Below are 16,112 nucleotides of genomic sequence, written 5' to 3'. Positions count from 1 at the left end.
ATCCATTTCATTGTGTCTGTTTTGCCTTTACAGGAATTCGACTATTTGTTGGCAAGTCTGTCTAGATGCATTGTTTTAATATGTCCATAGAATCTTAGCCTGTTGCTGTGAATATTATTATTATTTCTACCATGAAAGACATTCCTCTTCCTTCTAATTTCTTTAGCTGATGTTATACACATCAAATAATACCGAATGAATACAGTGTGCTCTCGAAAGTTAGACACTTCTTGTACTTCCTTGATATAATATGTTACTGCGTATAGAAACAACAATAACACTCCTTGCAACTGAGGAGAGTCTTCAGAAATATTGTTTTGGCCGCTGAAATGAAGACGTTCGCTTTAGGCAAGGAAGATCGCATTGCTTCACATTCGACATGTGACATACATTATTTTAGGATATAATCTCCCAAGATCTCCCATGGCTTACATTCAGTATATCTTTCTGTAGAGTGATGGTGATTATTGTTTTAAGAGGAATTACAACTGAGCGACCGTCCTCCCTTGCTGTAAACCACAGATCTGTTCCAACCCTACCAAGCTGAGACATAGAACAAAACAAGTGGAGTGCGGAAAGGAATGATATTCGCGAAGGAGGGAAATGTCAACAATACCGTATTTGTACAATCGGTCTGAAGACAGACAAACAATGCCCATCGACTTAAACCACATCATACTGTCATGTAAGAAGTACTCTCAATAACAGAACCATCTGTACTCTTCTTTGGTGAAATTAAATACCCCATTGCCAACTTCAATTGCCATCCTGTTATCAAACCTAACTCCACAATTATGCGCTGTAATTTGCCAATATTTATCAGACTGTAGTATTAATTTCTAAGACATGACTTTTTTTTTTCAACCACGATGTATATAGTATGCTCTTTCTGCATGGCCTTCTGAGGCCTAACGCCAATTTTTAAAAAATGTCGGGGGCCAGAACGTACTTTTGGCCTGTCAATCAACTTAACCTAGTATGTCATAAACGCATGACTGATTCATAAATTTCTAATATGTACAATGAAATATATATATATATATATATATATTTTTGTTATTTAAAGGAACAATTATAGATTAACGAAAGGAAAATCGCGAGAAAAATTTTAGGACCAAGAATCAAAAATGGAATACATTACCCCAAACCCAACTCGGAAATACATCTAAAAATATCTAAACTTACTCTTGTAATGAGACTGTGACGAATTTAATTTATACGCCATTTGGAAAGAATGAAAAGCAACAGACTTACTTATCAAATATACAATTGATCCTGGCTCAGTCCAGTGGTATTTGAAGGTGTTCAAAAACGTCAGTCTCGTGTCGGATTTACTGGCACGTAAAAGAACTCCTGTGGGTCTAAATTCCAGCACCTCGGCGTTTGGGAAAACCGTAAAAGTAGTTAGTGGGACGCAAAAAATAACATTATTATTATTATTATTATTATTATTATTATTATTATTATTATTATTATTAAATACACATTGTTTTGCAAATCAAACGTACAGGATCAAAATAATATAAGCAATAGAGAAAGAAAACCTCACTGAATTACGATAACCAAATCTGCAGGATAGAAATATAATCAGGAAAATTGTTCACACCCTGGACAAGGAGGAAATCTCAACAAATGTCGATTCCGCATGGTCCTGAGTAACCCATTCGCGAAGAAGAAGAAGAAGAAGAAGAAGAAGAAGAAGAAGAAGAAGAAGAAGAAGAAGAAGATGATGATGATGATGATGATGAAAATATGCCCTCACGGAACAAGATAAACAAAATATGCCTGTTAAGAAACAAATGCACAACATGTATAATTATGTGAAGCCTACTTACTGTGCCTGTGTGTGTTTTCTTCACATTAGAGTTTTGTTAAAATTAAATCTATTTTCAGGCGTGTATCGTATCATGTGCTTGAAACTACTAAGTTACATCAAAGGCTCTTCAAATCGTCATCAGAGGACGAAAGATAGCAATGACAATATTTAAGACTTGTGAGAAAAGCAAGTCAAGTCAGAAGAAATAAAATGCATTTTTAAAATGGCAAGTTATTGCTGTTTTAATGGAATAGTAACTACAGTCCATTATTTCTTGGAGACCTTATCTAACATTTGGTCTGGACCTCCTGAGGGGACTGCTAATGGCTCTAAGAGTTCCTCGTTGTATTGTGAACGCAACAGCGTACTTTTACGTTATAGAACTGAATTGTGAGCAGTGTCTTTCCTTTTGTATAAAGATATTCCTACTTGCGTTCAGCGTTACTTGTACATATTTTAAAATGAGTGTTGGTCTTACACTCGCGAAGTAGAATGTCAGGCAATGCTCGAGATAGCGCTCAAATTTCAAGATTTTTGTTTACAAGGTTGACGGCTATGTTCTGAAACCTGGATTTGAATTAACTATGTTAAGGTTTTGATTGGAAAATGTTGCGTTTCTGTTTCTTAATTAGGAAAACTCCTTATAAATGAATGTGTTGCTTCGTGGCTGTAAGCTTTGCGAGCTACAATTCAAGGTTCCCAAATAAGCTATTCTACTTGGTTCTTTCTAGTAACTAAATTTTCTTTCCTCTAAAGTTCGCAATTCAACCAACAAAATGAGATGTAATTGTACAAATACATTATAATGTGCGCGTTTAAAAGGTAAAATTGTCGTTTCTGTATTTTTTGTTATAAGACAGAACTAATATTTCCGGAGATTTTCGGTCTGAGAAAAATGTAATGGTTGGAAATATTTCCGTTATTGTTCCTCGTACGGTAAAAGAACATGAAACACGAGAAAGATTTCAACAACTTTTACTGTGTACATTTTCTCGATAAAACTAATATTAAAGTAGACACTTGACATTCCCTTTTACCTCTTAATATTGCCATGTACGGAACCCGGTTATCTACGAACTTACAAACCAAGAAATTCTTACCTTTCTGATCGTTTATTAATTATCTGCAGTTCTTGCCTATAGGGGCTGCCTGGCCGAGGTAGTAAAGGCGTGCTCGGTTCGCCCGGAAGGACGTGGGTTCGAATCCCCGTCAGGAAGTCGTAAAATTAAGAAACGAGATTTCCTCTTCCGGAGGTACACATGACCCTGAGGTTCACTCAGCCTCCACCACAAATGAGTACTAGCTTAATTCCTGGGAGCAAAGGCGGCCGGGCGTAGAGCTAACCACTCTACCCCATCAAGTGCCGAGGTTACGGATAGTGGAAGCCTTTACCATCAAGGGCCTTCATGGCCTGTACGGAGATGACTTTGCTTTGCTTTTTTTTTTTTAATTGTTACGGTACCTATGTGTATTAAGCTAAACGTCCCGCATCCTATTCGGGATGGTAATTGTCCCGTAATTTGAACCGAAGTTTCTACCTCTGGTGGCTTTGTTTCTTTGAAAGAGAACAGGTTTCTTTAGTTCTTTATCCCCCTTCAGGTTTGAGAGTTCGTTTGTGTGCATGAAGTACTTAAAGTGTGTGAAAATGGTTTATTTTTTGTTTGAACATAGCTGTCTCAATTTTCTGTCGAGAGGATGAAATGGCCAGATGTCCGACTCGTTAGCTGAATAGTCAGCGTACTGGCCTTCGGTTCAGAGGATTCGATTCCCGGCCGGGTCGGGGCTTTTAACCTTCATTAGTTAATTCCAATGGCCCGGGGGCTGGGTTTTTGTGCTGTCCCTAACATCCTTGCAACTCACACACCGCAAGTAACACTATCCTCCACCACAATAACACGCAGTTACCTACACATAGCAGATGCCGCCCACCCTCATCGGAGGGTCTGCCTTACAAAGGCTGCACCCGGCTAGAAACAGCCACACGAAATTAATTAATGGCCAGATGTGAGGCATAGATGTTCTATTGGCTTGATTAACTCAGAGCTGTTTATTTCTATAAATTTGTATTCAGTGTCGTGCTAAGATTTTTACGAAATCTATAGGAATGACAAAAAAAAAATCCCGGTGACAGATCTTCAGAGGAATAAAAAGTATGCTTTATATCAAAACTGAGTGAGCTGGGTATAAATAGTGAAATAAAATGCTAGTTTCAGTACTATGTAGTCAATATGATAATCTGTAACAAAGTGTACAACTTTTAGACTACGAATCTCATAGTTTTTCTCGACCGCACATCGTTGCCATTATTTTGATATCAGATATCTGGCGCCAACCCTGCGTGGAGGGATGTATTTACTATCACGTGTTTCTGTGGTGGTCGCTAGTGTGACGCGTTGTATGTAGACGGTATCATCAAACACCCCGAGCTAGAGGTATTAACCAAACGCGACTAAAATCCTCACCTGCCAGGGAATCGAACCCGGGCGCGTCTGAATCAAATACCACTACGCTGATTACTTAGCCAAGGAGCCGGAAAAGTGTTAAGAAATCCTGTTCAGCCATTTTCTCTTGATGTCGTAACAAGCAAACCAACAGACAGACAAAAATTGAAAATAACCTACTTTGGACGTTTGAATACCCAGTGAGAGAAAAACGAAGTATGAGGCTAATTGGAAGTGTACAGAAAAACATGATAATTAGATAGTCAGTATTGAAAGTGGTTACATACCTCAGCATAATGTGTTGCCAAGAGAGCGGTTGTGACCGCTAGAATTAATTGATTCATTCTTCTTTCTTGACACAAAACACTCTTCCAAAAATAAACTGCACACTTTCACGACTGTAAGTTGAAAAAGCCGCAATTCGCGCCGAGGAGTGTCTTTATATTTCTCTAACAGTGCGAGGAGTGGGGGGCGAGTCGGGTGGGGTGGTGGGGGGCTTGAACCACTCGCCAATAGAGCGACCTTCCCCATTCTATTGTAAAACGGACAGGTCAATTCAATTGTCCAATTGCTGGTCATTTGTTGATTGTGTAGGCTCATTGGACCATCTCCAGATGCGTGGTGCATGCAGATGGAAAGAGAAGGTTCCTATTGCCTACAATGAAATCAAACAGCCTGAGAGATCTTCTTTGTCGCCTGCACTGCAGTCTCTTCTTGTCGCCGCCCTCTTTGAAGGGCACGAGCTCGTCAGCTTCCTTTGTCGCCAGTTCCGGGGTACTGCGTAGCTGCGGAGATTCGCTTGTCGCGAAGCCTGCGCAGGGTCTGCAAGGCCAGACTTCCATCGCAATTAATAATTAATATACAGTATATATTTGTCCGACTCGTTGGCTGAATGGTCAGCGTTGAGGCCTTCGGTTCAGAGGGTCCCGGGTTCGATTTCTGGCCAGGTCGGAGATTCTTCTGGCTCGGAGACTGGGTATCTGTGTTTGTCCCAACAATTTTCTGTTCATATTCAGACAACACACTTATAGCCTACTACCAACCACCACAGAAACACGCAATAGTAAATAGATCCCTCCATATAGGGTTGGTGTCAGGAAGGGCATCCAGCCGTAAAACAGGCTCAAATACACATTTAAGTTATTTGAAGTCCCCGCTGCGCCACGCTTACTTACTGGATATGAACAGGAAAGTATTAGGACAAACACAAACAACCAGGCCCCGAGTCATAGCCTAATAATTAATCAGATGCGATTAAAATCCCCGGCCCGGCCGGGAATCGAACCCGGGACCCTCTGAACCTAAGGCCTCAACGTTGACCATTCAGCCAAGCAGTCGGACAAAACAGTTACGATAATAATAATAATAATAATAATAATAATAATAATAATAATAATAATAATAATAATAATCGCTCGATAGAAGTCAGCACGATTAACCAACCGCATTTTCACTTTCCTCCAAGAGAAAAAGGCGAAGGGGCATGGTTCAGTGAGGTGCAGAAAGATCTGCAGGAGATTGGGATCTCATATGAAGAAATCCAGGAGCGTGACCCACTTAAGAAAGAACTCCAAGAACATCAGAGTTTCCAACCAAAGCCGAAGCTGAAAACTGGAAAGGCATGGGCGAAAGAGCGAAAGGAGCAACACCGTATACGAATGAAGGAATACTGGACCAACATTAAAGCTCAAGGGAAACCGTTGAAATTACGTGGTCCTTAGTTGGCCGAAACGAAACAACAACAACAACAACAATAATAATAATAATAATAATAATAATAATAATAATAATAATAATAATAATAATAATAATAATAATGTCCGCCTCTGTGGTGTAGTGGTTAGTGTGATTAGCTACCACCCGCGGAGGCCCGGGTCCGATTCCCGGCTATGTCACAAAATTTGAAAAGAGGTACGAGGGCTGGAACGAGGTCCACTCAGCCTCGGGAGGTCAACTGAGTAGAGGTGGGTTCGATTCCCACCTCAGCCATCCTGGAAGTAGTTTTCCGTGGTTTCCCACTTCTCCTCCAGGCAAATGCCAGGATGGTAGCTAACTTAAGGCCACGGCTGCTTCCTTTCCTCTTCCTTGTCTATCCCTTCCAATCTTCCCGTACCCCGCAAGGCCCCTGCTCAGCATAGCAGGTGAGGCCGCCTGGGCGAGGTACTGGTCATCCTCCCCAGTTGTATATCCGACCCAATGTCTCCCGCTCCAGGACACTGCCCTTGAGGAGATAGAGGTGGGATCCCTCGCTGAGTCGGAGGGAAAACCAACCCTGGAGGGTAAGCAGATTAAGAAAGAAAGAAAGAAAGAAAGAAAGAAAGAAAGAAAGAAAGAAAGAAAGAAATAATAATAATAATAATAATAATAATAATAATAATGACGAAAAGGTGACTGACTTTCTACGGGTATATGAGCCGCCTGAATCCCTGCAGGATCACCAACATAATCCTCACAGTGACAAGTAGGGAAAAGGCTTCCAAGACCAAGTGAATCACCTCAGTAAAATCAGACTTAGAGGAACTACAGATCCCATTAGAGACCACAGAGAACCGATCTCAGCACCGACAGACCATCCTACACTGTCCCTGACAAGCAAAAAGAGTAGAGGGACCACCAGACCTAAGCGGACGAATGGAAGGAAGCAGGCACACAGCCAGAAAATGAAATTGTACTGGGTCAAGGAAAAACAGAAGACCTTAGCTAAAAGTTAAGACGAGCCTGATGGTCCCTAGTAGGCCAACACGAACAAATAATAATAATAATAATAATAATAATAATAATAATAATAATAATAATAATAATAATAATAATAATAATAATAATAATAATAATAATAATAATAATAATAATTGTTCTGGGGTATCTGTGGAACGCAAAGAGGTGAAAGAAGGTGAGGGCTTGAATGGGTCTAACTACGATATAAAAAATTAATGTAAAACTTTAAATAAAGGTTATATTTCTTTTCAAATTGTAACATTTTTTTTGATAATAAATAAATAAAATCATAAATAAAAATATATAAATAAAATTACTCAAAACTTAATAAAATTAATAAGCATAATTAAGCGAAATGTCCGTAGTATGGGCGCCAGAGTTCACCAGAATGGATCCCTCGAATTTAGATAAGAGCATGATAAACTTTATATCCCAGGGCGTGTACATAATGCTGCGTACTGGTACATCTGCTGTAGGCCTTACCTAACCTCCTGAAAACGACTAATTAGGTAGGACCTGCACCTAGGTTCATCAATAACACTGATTCTAAAATAGCTAACTGTATTCTTAACAAATTCCGTGCATGAGCACCTCATCAACATACAACATTATACATATAATACACACATAAAATATTGCTGGAAGACTCCATATTTACAACAACAACAATAATAATAATGAAAACAGTGGGAAAACGAAAGCGAGAACTAAGCTACCATTTGTAGATAGTCCGATGAACAATGTACATGTATGAAGATAAATACCCTTCACTGTCTCTATATCAATTCGACTTACCGATTCTCATAATCGGCAGTTATCACATCACACAGATACTGTACCTTGTACTACTGTGTTCACATATTTTAACACTTGTTGTAAAGATATATACACACGTCTGTCGATCCTCAACATAAATTTATGGAAAGTCTGAGATAGCTTTCACCAACATACACTGACTGACAGAGCAAATGCAACACCAAGAAGGAGTGGTCAGAACTTCATGCCAATTGCAGGGTAGACTGACGTCACTGAGGTATGCTCATGGTGTGAAACGCGCCGCTGTGCTGCGCACGTAGCGAGCGATAAATGGGACACTGCGTTGGCGAATGGCCCACTTCGTACCGTGATTTCTCAGCCGACAGTCATTGTAGAACGTGTTGTCGTGTGCCACAGGACACGTGTATAGCTACGAATGCCAGGCCGCCGTCAACGGAGGCATTTCCAGCAGACAGACGACTTTACGAGGGGTATGGTGATCGGGCTGAGAAGGGCAGGTTGGTCGCTTCGTCAAATCGCAGCTGATACCCATAGGGATGTGTCCACGGTGCAGAGCCTGTGGCGAAGATGGTTGGCGCAGGGACATGTGGCACGTGCGAGGGGTCCAGGCGCAGCCCGAGTGACGTCAGCACGCGAGGATCGGCGCATCCGCCGCCAAGCGGTGGCAGCTCCGCACGCCACGTCAACCGCCATTCTTCAGCATGTGCAAGACACCCTGGCTGTTCCAATATCGACCAGAACAATTTCCCGTCGATTGGTTGAAAGAGGCCTGCACTCCCGGCGTCCGCTCAGAAGACTACCATTGACTCCACAGCATAGACGTGCACGCCTGGCATGGTGCCGGGCTAGAGCGACTTGGATGAGGGAATGGCGGAACGTCGTGTTCTCCGATGAGTCACGCTTCTGTTCTGTCAGTGATAGTCACCGCAGACGAGTGTGGCGTCGGCGTGGAGAAAGGTCAAATCCGGCAGTAACTGTGGAGCGCCTTACCGCTAGACAACGCGGCATCATGGTTTGGGGCGCTATTGCGTATGATTCCACGTCACCTCTAGTGCGTATTCAAGGCACGTTAAATGCCCACCGCTACGTGCAGCATGTGCTGCAGCCGGTGGCACTCCCGTACCTTCAGGGGCTGCCCAATGCTCTGTTTCAGCAGGATAATGCCCGCCCACACACTGCTCGCATCTCCCAACAGGCTCTACGAGGTGTACAGATGCTTCCGTGGCCAGCGTACTCTCCGGATCTCTCACCAATCGAACACGTGTGGGATCTCATTGGACGCCGTTTGCAAACTCTGCCCCAGCCTCGTACGGACGACCAACTGTGGCAAATGGTTGACAGAGAATGGAGAACCATCTCTCAGGACACCATCCGCAGTCTTATTGACTCTGTACCTCGACGTGTTTCTGCGTGCATCGCCGCTCGCGGTGGTCCTACATCCTAATGAGTCGATGCCGAGCGCATTGTGTAACCTGCATATCGGTTTGAAATAAACATCAATTATTCGTCCGTGCCGTCTCTGTTTTTTCCCCAACTTTCATCCCTTTCCAACCACTCCTTCTTGGTGTTGCATTTGCTCTGTCAGTCAGTATATAATGCTAGGCCGCCACAAGTGCTACAATACTTAATGCGCAAGCACTCTCCACAATCAGCCACTTTCCACGAACATAACAAGACTACCCTCCACGAACGTTTGAAGTCCAGTCCATTGCAGCCGTGTCACTCCAGTACCGTGTATCAGCACCACTTCCTTCCCGTACAGTGCCTCAGTTGTAGTTGTAGTTATCTTCCTTCTCGTTCCTTTACAATCACCTCTACAATCACCCTTACAATCACCCTTACAATGTCCCTGGTTGCCGCCGTATGATCAACCTTTATAGACATCAACATCCCCATCCTCTCAGATGAGACGTCTGGATTGGTGCTTGCCAGCCAATCATGGGTGGTCCTCTTCTCAAGCCCAAGCCCTGAACTACTTCTTCCTCCCAAGACAATAACAAACTCTGGGGAGTTTTACATGAATCATCAAATTTCCCTGGTACAACAACAAGCTCATCTCATCAGGCTGGGATATATACATGACTAATGGAATTTCCTGACACAAGTACATCACAACACACACTGGGGTAGCCATATGACTCATTCAAATTACCAGAGTTATTAAAGCAATGTTTTCCCACTCGTGCAAAACAAATTACTCATACCTTCATATGTGGATATCTTCCAGCTTACCAATATAAATGGCAAAATATATAAATGAAATAATAATAATAATAATAATAATAATAATAATAATAATAATAATAATAATAAATCGAATACTGACAATAATATCTCTACCTTCTACATATAATTCGGGGGTGTGATATATGTACTATCACATAACGCCCCCTTGGTGAATCAATGATATCACATATTATGATTCACCAAAAAAACAGAACTTCATACATAACCTTATAATGACATAACTGAACACATAATTTACTGTAATAATGATAGATACATTGCGTCTACTGCATTGTATTCGCACACACGAAATACAATTTGTCCAAACAATAATAATAATAATAATATGGCTATATACACACAACTCTGATTGTTTCATATACCATTGAACACAATCCCTTCTTGCTACTGTACACATAACTCATAATTGATAATATATACATCCAAGGTGCAGATCCTATCTCTTATATCTGCGAAGGCTATAGATATTAAATGTCCCAAGAACCTTATTTTCAGCGGTTAGGAGTCTATAAGCACACTTGCCTATTCTACTGTCCACAGTATACGGACCCTGATATAAATGAAAAAAACTATACATAAACTTAACATTGGCATCGATAAGCGAGGAATGCGTACCGTAATAAAACTAACTACTTCTAGAATACACTCTATCTAACACACAAAGATTCGTACCATCCAGTCACACAAGAATCATACAAACTTTCATTCGGAACATTCATAAAAAGGAAATCCCTATTTCTGAAATGCGCAGGAATCTCACAACGTTTACTCTTCCACAAAACCATAATTAATGCAAGCAAACAGATCACATACTTTTTCACACATTCCACATCGATATCACTCAGCACATCGTTCACATCATTCACACATTTCTCAGAATTAAATAAAACATTACACACTCGCTTGGATAGACTTTCTTTCATCTCACGCACACTTCCATTCCTACACACGCTTACTCTATCACAGAAATTCTTACCATAATACACATCGAAATTGCTGTCATTACTACTTAATGACCCAACAATTAATCCATCTTCACCACCTTCCATATCAGCTCCTACTTGCACCACTTTCATGCCAACAACACTGCTACTTTCGACTCTCTTATCAGAAGTTTCATTAATCTCAAAGTCACCATTTTCACACATAATGGTCCTAACTTTACTCTCCTCACGTACACTTAAATCAACAAAAACATCCTCATTATGTATACTCCGTGAACACTCTTCACTTACTAAACAACCTTCATCAACTTCACAAAAATCTTCACTTTCAATTTCAGAAACTTCCACAAGATTATCGATCGCAACACTGCTATTACCATCACCACTAGCACAAAGTAAGTCATCCGACACAGCTTTCTTACCTTCATCACGCCCCCTATTCTCAAAATCTCCCTGAACACAAAACACATGGTCATACAATAATTCCTCTTTCACGTCTACCTCGTAACTTACCTGTTTCATCATGTGAATAGGAATTTCGGTATCGGACTGCCTATCTGACCCAACTAAGAAGTCCGATTCCGGTTTAAATTACTTGACGTGGACTGTTCACTATTATCATGTCTCTGCACTTGATCTGGAGGTCTTTGATCCGTACGCCCCCTACTTTCTGATTCCTCTTGATTAGGTCTTCTGCCATAATATTCCTGGTGATTAACTCCCTGATTCCCTTGCCTAGAATGACTGAAATTCTGATTATTCCTATCTCCCGCTACCTGATTACCTTGTCTCCCATTATCCCCGTAATTCCTACCTTCACTTTGCCTAGTCCTCCCCTGCCCTTCCAAAGCATCAAACCTCTCTAACAGCTGCTCTAATTCCTTGATCGTAACAATATTCTGCATACATGCAGCTAATCCGACCTTTTCAGGAAAATGCCTCAACATCTGGCGGACTGTATCTCTCTGCGATGCTAGACCTTCAATATTCTGGCTGATCAGAACATGCGCCAAGAAATATTCCGTCATAGATACACCTTCCTGAGGTTTATACTTGCCAAATAGCACGCGATCTCTTTCCCTTCCCTGAATAGCTTCACTCCAAAATTTAGAACTAAATTTCTCCCTAAATTCCTCTAAACTCGAAATACCCTGTCTATAAACTTGAAACCAGGATCTCGCTTCTCCAACAAATGCAATATCCAACATCTCATCAACCATACTCCACTCGATCAAACCATCGTCAAGATTCTTGGAAAACCGTTTCTCCACCGTTTTCAAGAATTCCATCGGATTAAACTGCCGACCATTAAACTTGGGTAATTCAGAGTCCTTCGTACAAGATACGTACCTATTACATATGCTGCTACCTAATTGGATTTGACTGATCTCCTGCCTTAATTTCACATGACATGATTTAATTCCTTCTTCGACTACCATTCTGGCATTTCCTTCTACTGACTTGAGGTCATCTTTCACCGACTTAAGATCTTTCTCCAATTTCTCATCCTTCTCATCTATACGCTTCGCTAAAACGTTCTGATTGGATTTAATTCTATCTATTTCTTCGACTTTATCTTCCACTATTTTTATTCTCTTATCACATTCCTTGCTGTTTTCAACAAATTCTTTCCTAACTACATTAAATCGGCATTCAATTTTCTCAGTCAATTCCAAGCATTGAGCTTCTACCTCATTATTGACTTCCCGAATTTCCTTGCTTTGATGGTCAAACTTCTGGTTTAATTCATCTATTCTACCATTCACAGCACTACTTAAACTATCAATTTTACTAGACAATTCAACACTCACTAAATTGAACTCCTTACTTTGATTCTCAATCTTACTGGACAATTCCGTACTAACTGAATTTAATTCACTATTAATACTGTATATTTCATTACTTAAAAACTCAATTCACTCTTCACTCTTTAATCTGACCATCAATCTTATTGGACAATTCAACACTTACTGAATTTAATTCCTTACTTTGACTATCAATCTTACTGGACACTTCATCACTCTTACTGTTTAATTCAACACTCGCTGAATTTAACTCCTTACTCTGACAATCAATCTTATTGTTAACAACATTTAATTCCTCCTTTAACTCTTTACTCTGACTATCAATCTTACTGGACAATTCGTTAAATAGCGATTTAAACATACTAAGAGTCAAACCTTCCCCTTGATCCCCTACATTCTGAGTTTGAGACGGGTTACTCGGTTCCTCACCTATCGCTGCTAATTGATCTTTTCTACTATCAGCCATTTTGCTATTCTCAATTAAATTAGATAAACTCAATGTGGTGGAATTCTTTTGACTTCTCTTATCCTGATTCATAGTACCAACAACTTTCAAAACCTCTCTACTTCTCAATTTTATAATACTGGACTCGCTACAACATTTCTTCATACTCCAAAATACACATGAAACATATAAAACACTTCACTGACATTATTTGTAGAATTCCATCCACACCTGACAAGTGTACCTATGCTTATAAGCCTAACAGATGTACCAATCATTCAGCCCCACGTTGGGCGCCAATTGTAACTTTTTTGATGATAATAATAAATATAATCATAAATACAAATATATAAATAAAATTACTCAAAAACTTAATAAAATTAATAAGCATAATTAACCGAAATGTCCGTAGTATGGGCGCCAGAGTTCACCAGAATGGATCCCTCGAATTTAGATAAGAGCATGATAAACTGTATATCCCAGGGCGTGTACATAATGCTGCGTACTGGTACATCTGCTGCAGGCCTTACCTAACCTCCTGAAAACGACTAATTAGGTAGGAACTGCACCTAGGTTCATCAATAACACTGATTCTAAAATAGCTAACTATATTCTTAACAAATTCCGTGCATGAGCACCTCATCAACATACAACATTATACATATAATACACACATAAAATATTGCTGGAAGACTCCATATTTACAACAAGTGTTAAAATATGTGAACACAGTAGTACAAGGTACAGTATCTGTGTGATGTGATAACTGCCGATTATGAGAATCGGTAAGTCGAATTGATATAGAGACAGTGAAGGGTATTTATCTTCATACATGTACATTGTTCATCGGACTATTTACAAATGGTAACTTAGTTCTCGCTTTCGTTTTCCCACGATTTTCATTATTATTGTTGTTGTTGTAAATATGGAGTCTTCCAGCAATATTTTATGTGTGTATTATATGTATAATGTTGTATGTTGATGAGGTACTCATGCACGGAATTTGTTAAGAATATAGTTAGCTATTTTAGAATCAGTGTTATTGATGAACCTAGGTGCAGTTCCTACCTAATTAGTCGTTTTCAGGAGGTTAGGTAAGTCCTGCAGCAGATGTACCAGTACGCAGCATTATGTACACGCCCTGGGATATACAGTTTATCATGCTCTTATCTAAATTCGAGGGATCCATTCTGGTGAACTCTGGCGCCCATACTACGGACATTTCGGTTAATTATGCTTATTAATTTTATTAAGTTTTTGAGTAATTTTATTTATATATTTGTATTTATGATTATATTTATTATTATCATCAAAAAAGTTACAATATCTCGAACTTAACAAAACTCTTCACTTAGTGAAGAGAAACCAAAGTATCAGGTACAATGATAATTTTGATACCAGAATAGAAAACCCCAGAAAAGGGAATCTATCAGTTTTGGGCTTCAAGACCCACATTTACAGGTTTACAATGTCGCCAAAGCAGCGTTTAATTAGACGCAAAATTCCAGAGCACATTGCTCCAACCGCTACAACACAAGGCCTTCCAAAGGCACCACTCAGTATTACATTAATATCAGAAAAGAGTTTACATGCTCTCCGAATTCAACAAAGGAGACTTACAGCCTACACAAGGCAACATCTCTGGCCTCTCTAGGCACAACCTACCACTTACAATTTAGTTAATACAGGGGTATCTAGTACCCATATTACTGGGCCTTCGTGAAAAGAAGAACAGGTTAACATTGCTGGCCCAAACTCAAAATGTATGGAGGCGTACACTTGCGCTCCTAGAAAACCAAGAATAAAACCCTACTTGGGCTCGCGGCCCGATGATACAGAGGCTAATCCCAAGCTACTGAGATGACTAGAAAGAAAGGTTAATTATTGCTTTACAGAAAGAGAAACAGTTACGAAATCGTAGTCACCTCAGGATAAATTGAAGGGGAACTCGAGAGGGTAACGCACTCTCTATCCCCGATTTACATTTTAAGTCTTCATGAAATTTTACGTGAGAAGTAGTAGTTTACGTTCTTAGGAAACGGATGGTTACATAGTTAGAAATTAGAACCTTCCCCTCGGGTAAATCTGCGGAGATAGCTACAGAGATATAAAACTGGTGGCCATTACCTGGGCTGATGTTCTGCCTGCCGAAGAATGAGGCACCCGCCTCCTGTCTTAACCCACACACTCAGAAATCCGACGATCAATAAGACCAGGTAGCTAGAAAAGCCGCAGCTTTTATACCCGAGAGGAGGGTTCAAGAAGGCTCCGGACTAAATCCGGACACACCCTCTCATTGTTATTGGCAGAACAAAAAGCTAGAAGTTTGCGTATTATGCTGTTGTTAGGCGTTTGAGAGAGATGACCGTGAAACACGAGGCGGCGCTTCCTTTGTGGGACTCTGGACGTCACTTCGTTTTTGCCAGTAAGTTTTCATGCGCTGGCTTATCTGTTGTCTTTGTTCGGCAGGGAACTCTCTCGTCTTCTCTGTTTCTCTGTTTACTCTAGAGATTACCCAAATCCGGAAATTGTTCTTGTACGTCGTCCTGTCGTGAGTAGTTTCCTGTGTAATGTCAGATTGCTTTCTTCTCTAATCCTGTCAGTGTAATCTGGGTGTATCCGTGGTTTCTCGTAGTACTTTAGAGATAAGCAAAATCGTGCCCTTTACGTGATTTCGTGGTCGTGAACTTGCCGTGTTTGTTTTGCAGAGTTCATGTCGTGTCTTTCGTAGGAATTTCCTCTCTCTTATTCGGATCCTCTCTATCTTAGCGTGGTGAGGGAGCGCCAAGCACTCGGCGGAATATTGGGCTTCAGGACATACTAGTGTGATGTAGGCGATATTTCGTCTGCCATGGGATTGACTTGACTGATAATTAGTGTGTTTACAAAGCTGTTCCGTGAGGTTGGCTTGATATTTCAGGA

General features: G+C 40.5%; 1 protein-coding gene across 1 annotated transcript in view; it reads right to left on the bottom strand.

The window, feature by feature from the left end:
* Positions 1–4,680, bottom strand: part of LOC136879033 (uncharacterized) — a 106,799-nt gene extending 102,119 nt beyond the window's left edge. Inside the window, exon 1 of the mRNA XM_067152760.2 lies at positions 4,545–4,680. Coding sequence (XP_067008861.2) covers positions 4,545–4,601 — 57 coding nt within the window. The 5' untranslated portion in view covers positions 4,602–4,680. The remainder of the gene's footprint in view (positions 1–4,544) is intronic.
* Positions 4,681–16,112: the final 11,432 nt, after the last annotated feature.

This window comes from Anabrus simplex, chromosome 8 (assembly GCF_040414725.1).
Source record: "Anabrus simplex isolate iqAnaSimp1 chromosome 8, ASM4041472v1, whole genome shotgun sequence".
In the NCBI taxonomy this organism is placed as follows: domain Eukaryota; kingdom Metazoa; phylum Arthropoda; class Insecta; order Orthoptera; family Tettigoniidae; genus Anabrus; species Anabrus simplex.
The sequence above is the reverse complement of the archived record's forward strand: the minus strand, read 5'-3'. Positions and strand labels throughout refer to the sequence as shown.